We start from the raw sequence: 20,370 nt of genomic DNA on the forward strand, positions 1-20,370 counted from the left end.
GTTTAATTATTGCATTAATGTTTGTAGTTTGGTTCTGAAGCAAAGGAAATACTGTAAAATAATTTTATCTCGTTTCAGGAATTGATTGTAAATCGTTGGATTTCTTCCCGGGAACGCACTGATCAGGAGGAGTTGTAGCTTTTCAATTACATGTTGGGATCAAATAAATTTATTTGGAACCATGGCAAGAGCAATTAAAAAAAAAAAGCAATAAGATTTGGAACAAGACTTTCTTTTTTAAAACTGTGATTTCATTTGTAAATGCTATGCAACTTCGCTATCCAGGATACCAAGAATATGGTGGTACCAGACTAGTAGATCTTTTGGATTACTCAGACTCTTATTATCCCAATGCATATAATTTGTTTATTTATGCATGCTACATAGTTAATATATTTTCCATTGAACCCAGAGAGCTTAAAGGGAGCAAGAAGTTGAACGCCAGTAGAGTTTAGTTTGTTCTCGACCTTAATTTTGCTTCAACCAGATATCCAGGCACTGCAGTTGGCAGCCTTGCAATATGTGATTAGTGTGTCCATGGATTGCAAGAATTTTGTGCATTAATAAGTGACCCGGCTGGTGGCGTAGTGGCATCAGCACTGGACTGCGGGGCGGAGGTTCTGGAGTTCAAACCCAGCCGGCTCCCTCCGGCACGCTTTCCATCCGTGTGGGGTTAAGAGCTGGTGATCTCTTTGGGGGGAAAGAAAACTCACTCGGCAGAAGGCAATGGCAAACCACTGCTGTAACTTGCCTCGTACGCGGTTCCCCACTACGTCAGAACGGCAAGGGAGGAAATTGCCTGCTACCCAGAAAAATTCCGGATGCGACCTACGTTATTATTAAGTGAGCTGGAAGACAAATGGTCACATAACAGATTAAGTATTATTAAACTTGCAATATTTCATTTGTAATGTAAAAATATGCTAACTTAAAAGATGTGTTGAAAACTATTTTTTAAAATCAGAATATGAATTAAAGTAAAACGTAAGTGCGAACTTCAGTGAAAGATTTGCATTTGAAATGTGACTTCACTTTCTAAATACTGATCACATTATTTCCAGTACTGATCTTTGCTATTTTTAACTCTTTGTACGTTTGAACAAGTCAAATCTTCTTAAGTCTAGGGAAATGATTGATTGAAACTAATTCTTTCTGAGAAATAAACATAACATGAAGCCACTGCAAAAATCACCAAATTAACTACACTGCAGTACTGTGACTTCATTCACACCAGTACATTACCTTATAATTGCAACTGTTAACTTATACTCACAGATTAGAGTTTATACATCATATTTATTTTTCATGATTAATCCCTTCGTTCCACACTGCCGCGCAGCCACAATTACAGTGGTTTACTCTTTTTACTCGCACACTCAATGGAAACTTCTTGAAAACTGATCTGTCTGTCATGAGCTATGTGAAAGACGGCCCTTGTGAATGAGGCAGGTCAAATTCTGATTTTTAAGTCTGTTAAAATATTTACAAAGCAATTGGAAAAATCCTAATCTGAAAGACTGTTATATTAGTATTATTACTTAACCAGACTAAAAGATCATTTTGCTTCAGGTATCCTTTTAGCATCTAGTCTTAAATTACACAAGAACTGGTAGGTTTGTCATACTAAGGACATAGAATAATTATTTACAAAATTGAAATAAAACAATTCTTTACATAAGGACGAATAAATTTAACAATTGTTAAATTCCTCTGTGTAAAGGATATTTTCTAATGAACATTGGAGTTGTGATTAAAACAAAGATCCATCAACTGGCAATAGGGTTTTTTTTTGTCTTTAGAAATGAATGTTACTCATTCTTGCAAATTGGATTGCTATAACTAATTGCTGCAATATTTTAGTTATTTGTCAAATGGAGATGTATTTCTCCAAAACCCAGGAAATCATTCGCTCAAATTACTGAAGAATAATGGTTTATTTTAATCGTGGACTTGTTTTTGAATTTCACAGGTGACCATCTTCAGCAGTTCATTTCTTTAGGGGTCCCCTCATTTGTTCCACATGAGTTTTCCAATGCTGCCTCCCAAATTTATGGCTGTGTGCCTCAGAGTAAAATGAAGATATGATGTTATGTATATGGCCTTTCTATCTAAATCCCTGAGACCACTGGACTCCCAGATTGCTTGTATCATATGGTGAATGTTCTGTTTCGTTCTGTAAATCGTGATCAAAACTACCACATTTGGATTAGAAGAAAACATAACATTCACAGCGAATCAGCCACTCATTCATAAGGGATGCATCCTTTAGTTGGCTGAGAAAGATGCTACACTATTAACAACACAAGTCTGATGCCAAAGCACTGTAGATTGTATCTGATACACTGCGATCAATTATTTTATAATGGTAGGATAAATCTTAGAAGTGGAAGTGCACATCAATCACCTTAATGTTGGTAATTGGGAACTTCTGAAACCTTACTCTGTGAGAAATTTAATTGACTGTTGCTCAAGCATGGACTAATCATTAAAAATCTATTCATGCAAGTATTTTTGAGTAATCTTGACAATTCTTGAAGTACAGAAGGTAATTGAAAGCAGTGCAAGGCAAGCACATAGGATCCTGGGATGAAAAAGCAGTCGCTTCTAGATTTCGACCATAAGACATAGCAGAATTAGGCCCCTCGGCTCACTCTGTGCTCTGCCACTCGATGATGGCTGGTTTCCTTTTCCCCCAGCCCCATTCTCCTGCCTTGATAACTTTTGATGCCCTTACTAATCAACCTTTGCTGTAATTTATCAAACAACTTGGCCTTTGAGGCAATGAATTCCACAGATCCAACATTCTCTGGCTAATGAAATTCCTCCTCATCTCTGTTCTGAAGGAGCATCTTTCTATTCTGAGACTGTGCCCTCTGGACTGGGTCTATCCCACTACTGGAAATATTCTCTCCATATCTCGGCCTTTCCCTATTCAATAGGTTTCAGTGAGAACTACCCTCATTCTTCTAAACTCCAGCAAGCAGGGGCCCAGAGCCATCAAATGCTGGTCATGTGTTAACCCTTTCATTCTCTGGATCATTTGTAGTTCTGATTTGTTTTTGTTTTGTAAGATTAAAGCTGAGACTTGGATTACTTCAAGTTCACAAAGTGTACAATGTGGGATATCATCCAGGCATGTTCTGAGGGATTCCAGCAGCAGTTGTTCCACACAATAATGTATGTATATGTGTGTGTGTCTGTGTATATTTTTTTAAATTAGAACAGTAATTGCAGCTTGGAATGCTGTTTAAAAAACTTAATTATTATTAGTAGTAGTACTAATAGTGCAATCACTTGCGGTAAGTATGAAGTTCTCCTAAAAGGTTATTCCCTTAACAGGCATCTGTTTAACATGGGGAAGCTGATACTTGGTCAACACCTTAATTACACTTCACTCAACAGGGCTTTAGTTTATCATGAGTTTTAAGAGTGAGGATACGCCATATCAAAAACATAGTTGAAATTCTGATCCAATTCTCATCAGTGAGGCTTCAGCTGTGACCATGATGGTGATGCAGTATTATCCTTGATATCAGCTTCAAGATTCCAAAAGAAGAGCTTACAAAAGGTTCAAAAAACTAGGTAATGATAGGAATCTAGAAGATTATAAGGCGAGCAGGAAGGAGTTTAAGAATGAAATTAGGGGAGCCAGAAGGGGCCCTGAGAAGGCCTTGGCGTACAGGATTAAGGAAAACCCCAAGGCATCTTACAAGTATGTGAAGAGCAAGAGGATAAGACGTGACAGAATAGGACCAATCAAGTGTGACAGTGGAAAAGTGTGTATGGAACTGGAGGAAATAGAGGAGGTACTTAATGAATACTTTGCTTCAGTATTCACTATGGAAAAGGATCTTGGCGCTTGTAGGGATGACTTGCAGTGGACTGAAAAGCTTGAGCATGTAGATATTAAGGAAGAGGATGTTCTGGAGCTTTTGGAAAGCATCGTTGGGTAAGTCACCAGGACCGGATGAGATGTACCCCAGGCTACTGTAGGAAGTGAGGAAGGAGATTGCTGAGCCTCTGGCAATGATCTTTGCAACATCATTGGGGACGGGAGAGGTTCTGGAGGATTGGAGGGTTGTGGATGTTGTTCCCTTATTCAAGAAAGTGAGTAGGGATAGCCCAGAAAATTATAGGCCGGTCTTACTTCAGTGGTTGGTAAATTGATGGAGAAGATCCAGGATTTATGAACATTTGGAGAGGCATAATATGATTAGAAATAGTCTGCATGGCTTTGTCAAAGGCAGGTTGTGTCTTACGAGCCTGATTGAATTTTTTGAGGATATGACTAAACACATTGATGAAGGTAGAGCCGTAGATGTAGTTTATATGGATTTTAGCAAGGCATTTGCTAAGGTACCCCATGCAAGGCTTATTGAGAAAGGAGGCATGGGATCCAAGAGGACATTGCTTTGTGGATCTAGAACTGGCTTGCCCACAGAAGGCAAAGAGTGGTTGTAGACGGGCCATATTTTGCATGGAGGCCAGCGACCAGTGGTGTGCCTCAGGGATCTGTTCTGGGACCCTTACTCTTCGTGATTTTTATAAATGACCTGGATGAGGAAGTGAAGGGATGAGTTAGTGAATTTGCTGATGACACAAAAGTTGGGGGTGTTGTGGATAGTGTGGAGGGCTATCAGAGGTTACAACGGGACATTGATAGGATGCAAATCTGGGCTGAGAGGTGGCAGATGGAGTTCAACCCAGATAAGTGTGAGGTGGTTCATTTTGGTAGGTCAAATATGGCAGAAAATAGCATTAATGGTAAAACTCCTGGCAGTGCGGAGGATCGGAGGGATCTTGGGGTCCGAGTCCATAGGACACTCAAAGCTGGTACGCAGGTTGAATCTGTTGTTAAGAAGGCAAATGGTGCATTGGCCCTCATTAATCATGACCTTGAGTTTAAGAGCCAAGAGGTAATGTTGCAGCTATATAGGACCCTGGTCAAACCCCGCTTGGAGTACTGTGCTCAGTTCTGGTCGCCTCACTACAGAAAGGACATGGAAACCATAGAAAGGGTGCAGAGGAGATTTACAGGGATGTTGCCGGGATTGGGGAGCATGGCTTATGAGAACAGGTTGAGTGAACTCGGCCTTTTCTCCTTGGAGCGACAGAGGATGAGAGGTGACCTGATAGAGGTGCACAAGATAATGAGAGGCATTGATTGTGTGGATAGTCAGAGGCTTTTCCCCAGGGCTGAAATGGCTAGCATGAGAGAGCATAGTTTTAAGGTGCTTGGAATTAGGTACAGAGGAGATGTCAGGGGTAAGTTTTTTACACAGAGAGTGGTGAGTGCGTGAAATGGGCTGCTAGTGGCAGTGGGGGAGGTGGAAACAATAAGGTCTCTTAAGAGACTCCTGGATGGCTACATGGAGCTTCGAAAAATAGAGGGCTGTGGGTAAAGCCGAGGTAGTTCTAAGGTAAGGACATGTTCAGCACAGCTTTGTGGGCTGAAGGGCCTGTATTGTGCTGTAGGTTTTCTATGTTAATATCTGTGAGGTGAACCCTGCTGAATTAAAAGTCTGCTGCCCCCTCACCTGCCTGCCTCATCTTGCTACTTGGGTAAAGATGATGCCCTTCCATAGTACCCTAACATCCTTTAACAGCAGACAATGCTGGGAAAAGATTTTTATCTTCTATCTTAACCTCAGGTGTGTTTTTTTTAATAACTCTGTCCAAAAAGCTTTTTTTAATTATTTTAATCAAAACTATTAATATTGGAATAACTTACAAACTATTTAAAGTGAAAGCAATTATGAAATTCTAAATATTTGAAAATGTATTAATATTTTGAAATAAATGAAACTACACTGGTCTAATTCTGTTCCTGTGTCTTATAGTTTTAGCGAACAAAATACTTGTTGAAAAAAAAGAAACTCACTTAGATCTACAAGTCAAGAATCTCTATTCAAATGATTTTTGAACAACAAATGGAGGCCAGTGATTTAGCCCAATGGCACATTTTGCTCACTAAGTCCCAGCCTTAAAGTGCAAGTCCAAGAGAGACTTGCATGGGAAAAACTGAATACTGAAGCACAGTTAGCATTATTTCCCACATGCATTTGGAGACTGCAGAAGCTAGGCTGGTTTCACATTGTACTGATGTTGAAGCCTGAAGGGTTTACTTACAGTTTCCAGAGTGTTCAACTATGAAGCAAGCAGTACAAGAAACCCTGCCTGCTTTCTTCCATGCAAACCTGGGGTTGCTGACACTACCACACAATAATTCACACACACTTCCAATGTATGAATGTAGCTTATTACCTTGGACAAAATTTAAACTACAATTTTATTGTGTGATCTTGAGAACAATACTGCATGCACCTCCAGTATTCAGGACCATTTACAGCAAAATAAAATATTATTTTACTTCAGTTATTTATAGTAGTTCCATTTGTCATAATCTGTGTAGTTAGAAAAATAATTAGTGGTTGATTTATAATAAAATTACCTTGTAACTAATGGACATAGGAGGAAATGCAACTCTATTAATCAATGCAAGTTTAATTTTTCTGCACATTTCACTGAGTAGTGATTTTTAAAGTCATGAATTTAGACGAGCTGTTCAGTTTTTTTTTAAAAACTGGGTGCTAACTTCTTCAGTTTGGATATCATCTGCAATATAGTAGTAGCTTCTGCATAGCTCTCGATAAAGTGTGATGTACTTGGAGGCTCGCTTTGTCCGTGGAACCACAAACCTCTCGGTAAATTCCATCCTACTCAGCTGCCGTTTACTCTGTGCTGCCAAGACACGATTGATGAAGGTCAATGCAAAGGAATAGCAGTTGTGCTCATATTCATCATACCTAGAAACACAAATGATAATCATATTCAGAAAATTGAATACAATTGTGATAGTCCAAATACCACTTTGAACAGTTAACGTAAATGGAAAAGGTAATGTGATGTATGGAACGTCATCAACCATTATGTATCAAGTGAGACTTAGAGACAGAAGAGCATGACACTGGCGAAGAGGAATGAAGAGCTGAATAGTAGAAATGGAGGAGTAAATTTGGGATTGTTTATGTTGGTTAATGATGGCAAGGTGGGCTTAAGTGCATGGAGTAAAGCCAGATCTAACATATAGAGAGGCTTTGAGGAAAGAGAAACAGAATAACAGAATAAACGGTGTAAAGACAGTAAGGTAGAAGGGCTGAAGTGTGTGTACCTCAATGCAAGAAGCATCAGGAACAAAGGTGATGAACTGAGAGCTTGGAAACATACATGGAATTATGATGTTGTGGCTATTACAGAAACTTGGCTGGCACCAGGGCAGGAATGAATTCTCAATATTCCTGGATTTCAGTGCATTAAAAGGGATAGAGAGGGTGGAAAAAGGGGGGGAGGGGTGGCATTACAGGTCAGGGATACTATTACAGCTACAGAAAGGGTGGGTAATGTAGCAGGATCCTCTTTTGAGTCAGTATGGGTGGAAGTCAGGAACAGCAAGGGAGCAGTTACTCTGTTGGGAGTATTCTGTAGGCCCCCTGGTAACAGCAGAGATACAGAGGAGCAGATTGGGAAGTAGATTTTGGAAAGGTGCAAAAATAACAGGGTTGTTATCATGGGTGACTTTAACTTCCCTAATATTGATTGGCACCTGATTAGTTCCAAGGGTTTAGATGGGGCAGAGTTTGTTAAGTGTGTCCACGACGGATTCCTGTCACAGTATGTGGACAGGTCAACTAGGGGGAATGCCATACTAGATCTAGTACTAGGTAATGAACCGGGTCAGGTCACAGATCTCTCAGTGGGTGAGCATCTGAGGGACAGTGACCACCACTCCTTGGCCTTTAGCATTATCATGGAAAAGGACAGAATCAGAGACGACAGGAAAGTTTTTAATTGGGGAACTGTAAATTATGAGGCTATAAGGCTAGAACTTGCAGGTGTAAATTGGGATGATGTTTTTGCAGGGAAATATACTATGGACATGTGGTCAATGTTTAGAGATCTCTTGCAGGATGTAAGGGATAAATTTGTCCCAGTGAGGAAGATAAAGAAGGGTAGGGTGAAGGAACCATGGGTGAGAAGTGAGGTGGAAATTCTAGTCAGGTGGAAGAAGGCAGCATACATGAGGTTTAGGAAGCAAGGATCAGATGGGTCTATTGAGGAATATAGGGAAGCAAGAAAGGAGCTTAAGAAGGGGCTGAGAAGAGCAGGAAGGGGACATGAGAAGGCCTTGGTGAGTAGGGTAAAGGAAAACCCCAAGGCATTCTTCAATTATGTGAAGAAAAAAAGAATGACAGGAGTGAAGGTAGGACCGATTAGAGATAAAGGTGGGAAGATGTGCCTGGAGGCTGAGGAAGTAAGCGAGGTCCTCAATGAATACTTCTCTTCAGTATTCACCGATGAGAGGGAACTTGATAATGGTGAGGACAATATGAGTGAGGTTGATATTCTGGAGCATGTTGATATTAAAGGAGAGGAGGTGTTGGAGTTGTTAAAATACATTAGGACGGATAAGTCCCCGGGGCCTGATGGAATATTCCCCCGGCTGCTCCACGAGGCAAGGGAAGAGATTGCTGAGCCTCTGGCTAGGATCCTTATGTCCTCGTTGTCCACGGGAATGGTACCGGAGGATTGGAGGGAGGCGAATGTTGTCCCCTTGTTCAAAAAAGGTAGTAGGGATAATCCGGGTAATTATAGACCAGTGAGCCTTATGTCTGTGGTGGGAAAGCTGTTGGAAAAGATTATTAGAGATAGGATCTCTGGGCATTTAGAGAATCATGGTCTGATCAGGGACAGTCAGCATGGCTTTGTGAAGGGCAGATCGTGTCTAACAAGCCCGATAGAGTTCTTTGAGGAGGTGACCAGGCATATAGATGAGGGTAGTGCAGTGGATGTGATCTATATGGATTTTAGTAAGGCATTTGACAAGGTTCCACACGGTAGGCTTATTCAGAAAGTCAGAAGGCATGGGATCCAGGGAAGTTTGGCCAGGTGGATTCAGAATTGGCTTGCCTGCAGAAGGCAGAGGGTAATGTTGGAGGGAGTACATTCAGATTGGAGGATTGTGACTAGTGGTGTCCCACAAGGATCTGTTCTGGGACCTCTACTTTTCGTGATTTTTATTAACGACCTGGATGTGGGGGTAGAAGGGTGGGTTAGCAAGTTTGCAGACGACACAAAGGTTGGTGGTGTTGTAGATAGTGCGGAGGATTGTCAAAGATTGCAGAGAGACATTGATAGGATGCAGAAGTGGGCTGAGAAGTGGCAGATGGAGTTCAACCCGGAGAAATGTGAGGTGGTATACTTTGGAAGGACAAACTCCAAGGCAGAGTACAAAGTAAATGGCAGGATACTTGGTAGTGTGGAGGAGCAGAGGGATCTGGGGGTACATGTCCACAGATCCCTGAAAGTTGCCTCACAGGTGGATAGGGTAGTTAAGAAAGCTTATGAGGTGTTAGCTTTCATAGGTTGAGGGATAGAGTTTAAGAGTCGCGATGTAATGATGCAGCTCTATAAAACTCTGGTTAGGCCACAATTGGAGTACTGTGTCCAGTTCTGGTTGCCTCACTATAGAAAGGATGTGGAAGCATTGGAAAGGGTACAGAGGAGACTTACCAGGATGCTGCCTGGTTTAGAGAGTATGCATTATGATCAGAGATTAAGGGAGCTAGGGCTTCACTCTTTGGAGAGAAGGAGGATGAGGGGAGACATGATAGAGGTGTACAAGATAATAAGAGGAATAGATAGAGTGGATAGCCAGCGCCTCTTCCCCAGGGCACCACTGCTCAATACAAGAGGATATGGCTTTAAGGTAAGGGGTGGGAAGTTCAAGGGGGATATTGGAGGAAGGTTTTTTACTCAGAGAGTGGTTGGTGTGTGGAATGCACTGCCTGAGTCAGTGGTGGAGGCAGATACACTAGTGAAGTTTAAGAGGCTACTAGACAGGTATATGGAGGAATTTAAGGTGGGGGCTTATATGGGAGGCAGGGTTTGAGGATCGGCACAACATTGTGGGCCGAAGGGCCTGTACTGTGCTGTACTATTCTATGTTCTATGTTTAAAATGTAGGTTTCTCAAGTTTTGTATATATTGTAGTTAATATGCTAAATTATCTAAATGGAGGATATGTAGGAGCATAATGATTTTTAATGGGCACTTACATTTCCATTTGATCCATTCTGCAACTTCATGTGCAGTAGAAACCAGATTTTTTTTTCTTTAAAACAAGATTTATGTATACTTTTGCTTTCTTGTTTTTGGTTATCTGTGTAACAGGAACGATTCCTTTGAATACTTTCTCCACAACTCATGAGGGTTAAGTTTTAGGCTTGCTGATCTCTTAGTGGCAGACCCACATATCAGTGCTAACATCACAAACACTAGAAAGTCTGCAGATGTTGGAAATCAAAGCAACACACACAAAGTGCTGGAGGAACTCAGCAAATCAGATGGCATCTATGGAAATAAACAAACAATTGAGGTTTTGGGCCAAGACCCCTTTAAGACTGGAAAGCAAGGGGGAAGACACCAAAGTGAAAAGGTTGGGGGGGGGGGAGGTGGATACGTGTGCTTGCAACACTGTGTATCCGACAGAGGGATCAGCAGCACTGGGGCTCCACGGGGGACTGTCTTGTCTCCCTTTCTCTTCACATTTACACCTCGGACTTCAACTACTGCACAGAGTCTTGTCATCTTCAGAAGTTTTCGGATGACTCTGCCATTGTTGGATGCATCAGCAAGGGAGATGAGGTTGAGTACAGGGCTACAGTAGGAAACTTTGTCACATGGTTGAGCAGAATTATCTGCAGCTTAATGTGAAAAAGACTAAGGAGCTGGTGGTAGACCTGAGGAACCGGTGACCCCTGTTTCCATCCAGGGGGTCAGTGTGGACATGGTGGAGGATTACAAATACCTGGGGATACGAATTGACAATCAACTGGACTGGTCAAAGAACACTGAGGCTGTCTACAAGAAGGGTCAGAGCCGTCTCTATTTCCTGAGGAGACTTAGGTCCTTTAACATCTGCCGGACAATGCTGAGGATGTTCTATGAGTCTGTGGTGGCCAGTGCCATCATGTTTGCTGTTGTGTGCTGGGGCAGCAGGCTGAGGGTAGCAGACACCAACAGAATCAACAAACTCATTCGTAAGGCCAGTGATGTTGTGGGGATGGAACTGGACTCTCTCACAGTGGTGTCTGAAAAGAGGATGCTTTCTAAGTTGCAGGCCATCTTGGACAATGTCTCCCATCCACTACATAACGTACTGGGTGGGCACAGGAGTACATTCAGCCAGAGACTCATTCCACCAAGATGCAGCACAGAGCATCATAGGAAGCCATTCCTGCCTGTGGCCATCAAACTTTACAACTCCTCCCTTGGAGGGTCAGACACCCTGAGCCGATAGGCTGGTCCTGGACTTATTTCATAATTTACTGGCATAATTTACATATTACTATTTAACTATTTATTACTATTTTCTATTACTATTTATTATTTCCATGACTATTACTACTTCTATTACTATTTATAATTTATGGTGCAACTGTAACGAAAACCAATTTCCCCCGGGATCAATAAAGTATGACTATGACTATGACTACTAGAAGGTGATAGGTGAAGCCAGGCGTGTAGGGTGGGAGAGGAATAAATCTGATAGGAGCAAGTGGACTATAGGAGAAAGGGAAGGAGGAGGGGACAAGCAGGTGAGAAGAGGAAAGAAAGCCAGTGAAGAATAGAAGAGGAAAGGGGGAGGGATTTTTTATTATTAATCGGAAGGAGAAATCGACATTCATGCCATCAAGTTGGAGGTTGCCTATAGTAGTCAATCCCAATATGACTTCACCCAGTGATTCATGAGCTCAATTTCAGATAAGGAACTTCTTACACCCCTTTCAAATGTTCTAGCTGAGTGATTCAACACGCACTATTCAGCACACTACTGACAGAAGTAGAGAGCGATAATGTGGTGAGGAATGTAGAGGGAATTAACGCTTTAGAAAAGCATTTAATCTCTGGTAATCGGTGTACTGTAAATGATCTAGATCGGGGATTTCCAGCCTTTTTTATGCTATGGACCTCTACCATTAACTGGGCTTGTAGACCCCAGTTTGGGAATGTCCGGTCTAGATTAGAGCATGGGGAAACATGACAGAAACCAGGATTGTTGCAGATACCATCTTAATGCAGGGTCTCACCCCACAACGTTAACAAATTCTGCCATCCTTTCCCCCGCTTTCCATCCGTTTGCTGTGTTGAGCGTCGAGCTAGAAACTCGACCTCGTAAAAAAGAAATTGCCTGCTACAGAAACATCAACAGCAAAAAGTCGATGGCCTATGCTCTCTCGTGAGTTTAAAAGACAATTTCCTTTTTTCCTTCCCCCCCCCCACACCCATCGATGCTGCTCAACCCACGACAGTCCTCCAGCAGATTAAATATTGCTCCATGTTCCAGCAAATGCGGTCTCTTGTGTCACCAGGATAAAACCTATGCTTGCAAGGTGAAATTATTGAAATAAACCTCATGGGCTAAAAAATGTTCTATGGTCCATACCTGTCTGGTATCCATATGTCAGCAGTGGAGAATTGCTCCAAATAAAGATCCCACTGGTTAATTAAATTGTATGTGTCTGATTGTACCAGTGGTACAGAAATGCATTCCTCCCAACCACAGTCAACTCTTTGGACACCGGTTTCAATGTAGTTGTACACAATTCCTGCAATGAAAGAATAGCGAAAACTTAAAGAGTTACTACAGGAAGCAAAACTAAAAGATAGAAACATAGAAAACCTACAGAACAATACAGACCCTTCGGCCCACAATGCTGTGCCGAACATGTACTTACTTTAGAAATTACCAAGGGTTACCCATAGCCCTCTATTTTTCTAAACTCCATGCACCTATCCAGGAGTCTCTTAAAAGACCCTATTGCATCCGCCTCTATTCCAGCCCATTCCACGCACTCACCACCCTCTGCATAAAAACTTATCCCTGACATCTCCTCTGTACCTACTTCCAAGCACCTTAAAATGTATCATAATCCTTGGTCACTTAAGTGTAAAATGTTATTGAAACTTTCAGCAACACAGAAAAGAAACATTTTGAAACGGGGGGGGGGGGAAAGAAGTTCACAAAGAAACAGTTTGTATCAATTCATGCATGAAAAAACCTCCTGAGTATATTGCTGAACCATATCACCGAACATTACTGATACAGTACCAATACCATAGTTTTGTCCAGCACTTCATGAGGAATAGAATAAATTTGGAAAGTAGGCTAGTTATGAATACAAGCAATTATTTATTAATATCATAAATTATTTGCAAACAAAATTTCTACATCATTCATATTAAAATGATTAAGCTCAAAGTATTACGTGACAAAAATGATCTAGTGCTTTCCCGGCATATATGACAAATAAACTCTTCTCAGGTATCGATTATAACTGACAAACTCCGCCATCTTCATCGGGAATGATGCCTGTGGGCATATCGACTCCGGTGGTATTTATACCCCCGTAGTCTGTCCCTCCTGATTGGATGAGGATTAACCAATCAGGTTTCCGCTCTACTCCCTTGTTCACATAATAATTTTGGCTCAATTACTTTCACTATGTTGTTTCCTTATACAATATGTTTTAATGTACCTATCGTGTGCTTAAATTCTAAACGTTTGTTCAAACTAAGAAGTATGGTCTTATTTTGAACTCACCCTGAGTATTTGAGATACCAACATGAAGATCAGCTTGTCCATCATATTCTCTGAGGAAAAAATAAGTTTTACTGAGCGTTAAGTGCAGTCCTTATGGAAGACTATCTCACGGAGCCATGTTAGCTGGAGAACAGGGTGACTGGCAGGAACGAAAAATCATCTTGAAAAGCGGGCATAGAAAGAAACGGGAAAGTGCGGCGATTTTGAAATGTGATAAGACGTTCAGGAAAAGGAAAGCTTCAGTAAATGTGGAAAGGAAAGTGAGATTTTTACGTCTCAATCATAAAAAAGAAACAAAGTTTTGAACGAAATTTAAAATAGAAAATATGCAACTTAAAACTAACCTTCATTAGGTCTCGTATTGCCTTTTTGTTACCAACCCTACAACTACTACTGTACGTAAGCCAATAATTCCACAGTAAACGGACACGTCTATCGGTGTGCCTGTGTGTGCTAACCACTGGAAGAAATCCTACATAAAACCTATAAACTGTTATACTTGTAAAAGAGATTATCTGTTTGACAACTGTGGGTTAGAAATCCAAAACTTTGTCACACGGGGTGGGAGGGGGGTAGCTGCTATCCGCATGATATCGACACATCTCAAAATGTTTTATAGTTGGAAAGTGACTCTTCACGTCCCGCGTGGATTGCAGTGAGAGACGGCAACAAAGGTCGTATGAAATAAAGCGCAACCTACTGAAACAATCAATAGAACAAATGCTCAGGCATAGTCATTGTCATAGTCATAGTCATACTTTATTGATCCCGAGGGAAATTGGCATCTTCAATATTTTGTTCTCGGGCCATTTAAACAAAAAAAAATTGTTGATCTGATTAACACACATCAAAGTTGCTGGTGAACGCAGCAGGCCAGGCAGCATCTCTAGGAAGAGGTACAGTCGACGTTTCAGGCCGAGACCCTTCGTCAGGACTAACTGAAGGAAGAGTTAGTAAGAGATTTGAAAGTGGGAGGGGGAGGGGGTGATCAACTGTCCAGCTCTTGGCTCCATCCCTCCCCCTCCTGTCTTCTATCATTTTGGATCTCCCCCTCCCCCTCCCACTTTCAAATCTCTTACTAACTCTTCCTTCAGTTAGTCCTGACGAAGGGTCTCGGCCTGAAACGTCGACTGTACCTCTTCCTAGAGATGCTGCCTGGCCTGCTGCGTTCACCAGCAACTTTGATGTGTGTTGCTTGAATTTCCAGCGTCTGCAGATTTCCTGTTGTTTTTGTTGATCCGATTACTTACCTCCCTTTATTTGAGGGGGGAGTATTCTGATCTCTGCAGTATTCCATTGCAGCTCTTCAGCACTGCTCTAAACTGTCAAGTTAGGTCGGGACTTGGCATGCAAACTTGTGACTCGGAGACAAGTTTCAAAGGAATATGGTTTTCTGGCGTTTAACTAAGTAACCCGTAAAGAAACAGAGTGAGCGGCTGTATTTCTGGATATTGGTATTCTTCAGGAATTCAATCACCATAAACACGATGCATCCAATCAGAGGCTCTGTGAAGAGCACGAACATTCGGTCTACCCAAGTCGGAACATGTGTAGGTTTTGGGAAATCTGAGTTCGCGTTGAGAGTACCCTCGCCGCAGCAACTGTCAGGTCTGCTTTGCTCCTTGTATCCACCTATTCATGACAACCACTGGCAGGAAGTGCTGAAAGTTTGTTCTACAAATTCAGAGGATTTGTTTTCTCAGAAGCATTAAACTCATGTTAAAATGTGCCATGTTTCTATTTTTGTTTTCGTAAAACAACAGTTCGCGGTTTCAGAACATTTATTCACATTAAAGAGATAATGAACCCTCTGTCCTACTGGTTCGCAAAGGGCAGAAGAACAGGCAATAAATAGGAAGCATATTTAACAGATCATGCAACTAAATTGCATGGGACTGGACAGCCTCCCAAATCCGAACGAACCAACTAGTCACCGCACTTAATCTATCCTCCATATTAAATTATATACAGTAGTGCGAGAGTATTAGGCACAGAAATATAGCTTGGGTACACAGTACTGTAATAATATGTATTTCTCTGTAGAGAGAGGGGAGGGAACGGAGAGGAACGGAGAGCACCGGAGAGACGTTCCGAAATGATCAGTAAATCATTTGATTGGAATCAAATAGCCTTGCCTGCAGTCTCAGGGCTGGGTGTGCCTGCACCCGCACCATCCCCGTCCCAGGCACTCCTTCTCTGCCACCTGTCCCACACCCGTCCACCCTCACCGTTCTCGACATCCTTTGCTCCCGCCAGACTGACAATCTCGCACTCCGCTCCACGCTGGCAAATACAGTGCTGTGCAAAAGTCTACGGCAACCTCGCGACATAAATGTGCCTGACAGAACTGCACAGTACTGCAGAAAATGTAAACTTGGACTTACTTTCTTTCATTTCGAATTCTTGACTGGGATTTAGACGAAAATGTTGGTGGGTTGATGAATAAGATGCAGATAACACAGAAATTGCCAAAGTTATTGATGGCTGACAAAGGCTTCAGCGGGATGTAGAAGTTGTGGATAGGCAGGGAAATGGCAGACGATGCTTAATCCGCGCAAGTGTGAGGTGTTGAAGTTTCAAAGACAAGTGTATGCGGAACATTGGCACTAAGTGGCAGGATTTTTAGAACTGATGTAGAGAGAGGGCTCTGAGTCCCTCAGAAAGGGACAACACAAGCAGATGGGGTAGTACAGAAGCCTCTTCACTGTTCGGAACATTAAGTGTAAAAGGTGTAAACGTTGCTGTTGTACAAAACTTCGATGAGGCCGCACCTGGAGTATTGTGTGCAGGTCTGGTTGCCTCGCTGCAGGAGAAATGAGGCTTTGGAGAGCGTGCAGAAGAGACGCATCGAGATTGGCGAGTATTGGCTACAGGGAGAAGTGGGGCAAACTTGGATCGTTTTCTCAGGAGTATCGAAGGCGGGGGTGGGGGGGGTTGCGATCTGATAGAAGTATGTAAATGAAGGAGAGGCAACCAATACATAGGGTAGAGGGTCAGATTGTTCCTCCCCAGAGTGGAAACCCAACCACTTTAAGGGCATAGGGGGAAAGTTTAAAGGAGATTTAAGAAGTAAACCTTTTTTTTAAACTCCAACAGTGGTAGATGCCCGAACCTACTCCCAGGAGAAGCAAACACGACAGAAATGTTTAAGACTCATTTAGATAGATGTGAGCAGGCAGCGAATGGAGGGATATAGACCATAAACAGGCAGGTATGCGGTTTAAATTGGCAGCACGGTCAGCATCGACGTCCTGGCCGAAGAGCCTGGTGCTGTGCTTTACTCTTCTATAAGCCATCGAATCAGGTTTTGAGGACAACAGATTGCGGAGTAATTTTAAGGCTGCAAATTATAGATAATTAATATTTCTGTTCCACTATCAAGATTTTTGTTTACCTCAGGAACGATCCCTTAGTAGGTTTGATCAGGAAAGAACATTTTTCATGATGCCCATCTACAAAGCAGTTGGGAATACTGACCGGGGCATCTTCCAGTCTTCGTCCTAAGAGACTCTGGCCACAGATCGGGCATTCCACTGGTACATTAAAGCAATAAATATCTTTGCCACAATGGCGAAAGGTTATAATCCGATTCTCCATTCCCTTCTTCCCCGGTGGAGTACGGAAGTCATCCAAATTTGGCAATCCCGCGGTCTCTTTAAATACCGATTTCACCCAGCTGCCTCGGCAGAGTCTACACGATTGACAGTAACAAAAGCCAATCAGAACTTGAACGTTAGTATTAAATATTAATTGTCCCGTGCCAGGAAGATGATTGGCTGCTGATCCAACTATTATGTTGGACGAGGTGGACGGATTATGTCAAATTGAGCTCCTGTTCCACTCACTGCAAAGAGACCTGCAGAGATAAAAACAAGAGACACCACTCCCATTGAAATTTAAGCGACTGTCTACATTTCAGGCGTTCATGCAGCTGATGCACTGCAATTATATATTTCCCACCTTCCCTGCTGTGTTTTGCTTCCTATTCGAAAATGAGCAGGTTTGAGGCAGGCCCCAGCCCACTCAAAATGTTCAGGAATAGATAAGCCAATGACAAATTTGAATTAATGTCAATATTAATTTGGAGGTTGGAAAAAGCCTCATATTCCGTCTGAGTAGCCTTCAGTCGGTTGGCTGAGCAATTTCTTCAGCCAAAAGTACTTTTCCCTTCCGAACCCTATCACTCTGGCCTCTTACTTCTCTCCTCCTCACCTGCCTATCGCCTCTCCCTGCTCCTTCCCTTTCCCTCATGGTCCTCTCTCCTCTCCTATCAGGTTCCTTCTTCTCCAGCCTTCTTTTCGACCTGTCACCTCCTGGTTACATTACACCCCACCCCTCACACCCACCTGGCTTCACTCATCACCTGCCAGCTGGTACTCCCTCCCCCGCCTTCTTATTCTGGCTTGATCACCCCTTTCCTTTCTAGTCCAGTCTCGGCCTGAAACGTCGGCTGTTCATTCCCCTCCATAGATGCTGCCAGATCTGCCGAGTTCCTCCAGCATTGTGTGTGTGTGGCTTTGAACTTCCAGCTTCTGCAGAATCTCCTGTGTGACCATATTAATTTGCAAGCTTCCGGAACAGATGGAGTGAGAAAAGGTGTGGAAATCTGTGCGAAACAGAACGTGCAAACACGACGAAATCTGCAGATGCTGGAACTTCAAGCAACACACAATAAAAGTAGTAACTATCTCTTCTTTCAGTTAGTCCTGACGAAGGGTCTCGGCCCGAAACGTCGACTGCACCTCTTCCTAGAGATGCTGCCTGGCCTGCTGCGTTCACCAGCAACTTTTAGGAAACAGAACATGGCCTGCGTTGTTTGGTTAAGGCACAGAAGTTGCCCAGGGCGGCATTGGATAGGGCAGAGTGAAATACAGGAAAAGGAGGTAGCTGCCAGTGTTAACGGCGTGGAAGACAGATTCTTGCTAAGAGTGCGGCAGAAGCAGGGGGCAACCAAGGTCTGAGGCAACCGATGGAGTCAAGGGAAGATTTATTTTTGCGTTGTTGTACTTGGCCTAGAACTGAAAGGAAATAGCTTTCACAGTTCTGGGGCTCCTTCCTTCATTCGCTCAGAGGACGGCGAAATCTCTGGAATTATCTCCCCGGAGAGTTGTGGGGGGGGGGTGGATTTATATATTTAGATATTACTTTCATACTTTAGAAGCAACAAAAGTTAGAAGTTAAGCCATTTATTCAGCAGTTCGGGGGTTGAGGGCTATGGGATCTGGCCTGTGGTAGATTAGCCATGCTAATTTTGAATGGCGGGAGAGGTTTCAGGGTTTCCTACCTTTAACTTTAGGAGATTATCGTTGTGTTGCCTGATTGGTTTTTGTTTAGCAAAGGTTATGACATTATTCATGAGATATTCGTTTAGATCAACTGAATAAATACTTACAAATTATTTTAAGGAATCAATCAAACATTATTTTATTATTCACGGGATTCGGGCCTTACTACACCGTTCGTCTCCTAAACAGATGAAATGGTTTCGAAAAAAACGGCACTAATTGTTCGGCAGTCCAGACCGGAATTGAATACCAGACCTCCCTCCTGGGGTGTCCTTTGGAGAATGACCACTCATTCCACTCGCGAGCAATGTTTCCGAACCAAAAGCTGCCTCGGCTGTTTCCACGAGGGGCACAGATTTCACATGGTGGAGATCCTATATGCCTTGCGAGGTATGCTATGGGTAGTTTAAATATATTCACTAGGTTGCTTAAGTTTCCAGCACTATTCATTTCATGGAGTGAACATTGGAGCTTGTGTAAATATTTAAACTCGCGGGTTGGTTTAAAAAAACATCGCTATGTTAAAGCTCTTGTCTAAACGCGTGAGAAACAAAATGCAGTTCGGTTCAGTTCAATCCATGCAGCTGTTCTAAAGGACAATGTTGAAGGAGAAGAAAAATACAGTATCATATTTCCGCTCTGTTAAAACCACCTGCCAACAAGGACAATCAAATAGTTTACCGGCATATCCTTTATAGAATTAGTAATTACTAATTTAATATGACTGCTATGCACGTTTACTCTTGCAGATAATTAGTTGAATAAACACAATTGATTGTTCGATTGATTCCTTAATTTGTAAATATTTATTGTTGATCTGAATGAATATCTCATGAATAATAATGTCATAATCCTTGTTAATCTATTTAAACAAAAACAATCAGGCAGCACAACGATAATCTTCTAAAGTTAGGATACTTGCTCTCCAAAATTGGTTTCCAGTCGTTGGCTTTGCAGGAGCTCAAGATATTTTTCTAACAATAACAACAAAATGGAAATATTCATCTGGCACATTAATACAAAACTGTCCTAGGGAGAATTGGTCGTTTTACCTGACACGCCAGCTCTCGTGCACCTTTAAACTCTCACGGGATTTCGCCAGAACACAGGAAACAACTTGCACGGTAACACCCACTTGCGGAGTGCTTAGGCTATCCAAAATAACTTCATGTATTCCAATCCAATTTCCGGATAATGTAACACCTTTAAGATAGGAAGAAAACGTAATTTCATTCCAAAATCAACTACATCTGATAATTGTTCTGATGTACGTTTCGTTAAAATTAATACAAGTGATAATCTCCAATTCTGTTTAGTACAATTGGGAAAATGCTGTTTCATTAAAAAATGTAATATTTGGTATCCACTTGTCGCGTTACTTCTAGCCACCCAATCCTACGTTAATGTGTACAATTAATATTA

General features: G+C 42.1%; 2 protein-coding genes across 5 annotated transcripts in view; one reads left to right on the top strand and one right to left on the bottom strand.

Moving 5' to 3' along the window:
- Positions 1-1,200, top strand: part of tsen2 (TSEN2 tRNA splicing endonuclease subunit) — a 33,202-nt gene extending 32,002 nt beyond the window's left edge. For both annotated transcript variants that reach the window (XM_072280336.1, XM_072280335.1), the window contains exon 12: positions 79-1,200. In XM_072280336.1, the coding sequence (XP_072136437.1) occupies positions 79-138 (60 nt within the window). In that variant the 3' untranslated portion in view covers positions 139-1,200. The remainder of the gene's footprint in view (positions 1-78) is intronic.
- Positions 379-17,357, bottom strand: LOC140211002 (MKRN2 opposite strand protein-like). 3 transcript variants are annotated; one of them, XR_011889361.1, is made up of 5 exons: positions 17,058-17,357; positions 13,664-13,713; positions 12,506-12,668; positions 6,452-6,806; positions 379-848 (listed from the first exon to the last, which is right to left on the bottom strand). XR_011889361.1 is itself a non-coding variant. In XM_072280338.1 (4 exons), the coding sequence occupies exons 1-4, from the start codon at positions 17,258-17,260 to the stop codon at positions 6,566-6,568; spliced, it is 657 nt and encodes a 218-aa protein (XP_072136439.1). In that variant the 5' UTR covers positions 17,261-17,357; the 3' UTR covers positions 6,272-6,565. The 3 variants fall into 3 exon arrangements, 2 of the variants coding, with proteins under 2 accessions (XP_072136439.1, XP_072136440.1); XM_072280338.1 differs by lacking the exon at positions 379-848 and having other exon boundaries at positions 6,272-6,806; XM_072280339.1 differs by lacking the exon at positions 379-848 and having other exon boundaries at positions 6,272-6,806; positions 17,141-17,208.
- Between the last annotated feature and the right edge of the window lie 3,013 nt (positions 17,358-20,370).

This window comes from Mobula birostris, chromosome 16 (assembly GCF_030028105.1).
Source record: "Mobula birostris isolate sMobBir1 chromosome 16, sMobBir1.hap1, whole genome shotgun sequence".
In the NCBI taxonomy this organism is placed as follows: domain Eukaryota; kingdom Metazoa; phylum Chordata; class Chondrichthyes; order Myliobatiformes; family Myliobatidae; genus Mobula; species Mobula birostris.

Coding starts and splice junctions, on each gene's coding strand:
- LOC140211002 (XM_072280338.1), bottom strand. CDS start 17,260: ATGGAGAATCGGATTATAACCTTTCGCCATTGTGGCAAAGATATTTAT. Junction 12,669..13,663: donor TGGTATCTCAAATACTCAGG/GTGAGTTCAAAA, acceptor CTTTCATTGCAG/GAATTGTGTACAACTACATT. Junction 6,807..12,505: donor GACATATGGATACCAGACAG/GTATGGACCATA, acceptor TTGTGTTTCTAG/GTATGATGAATATGAGCACA.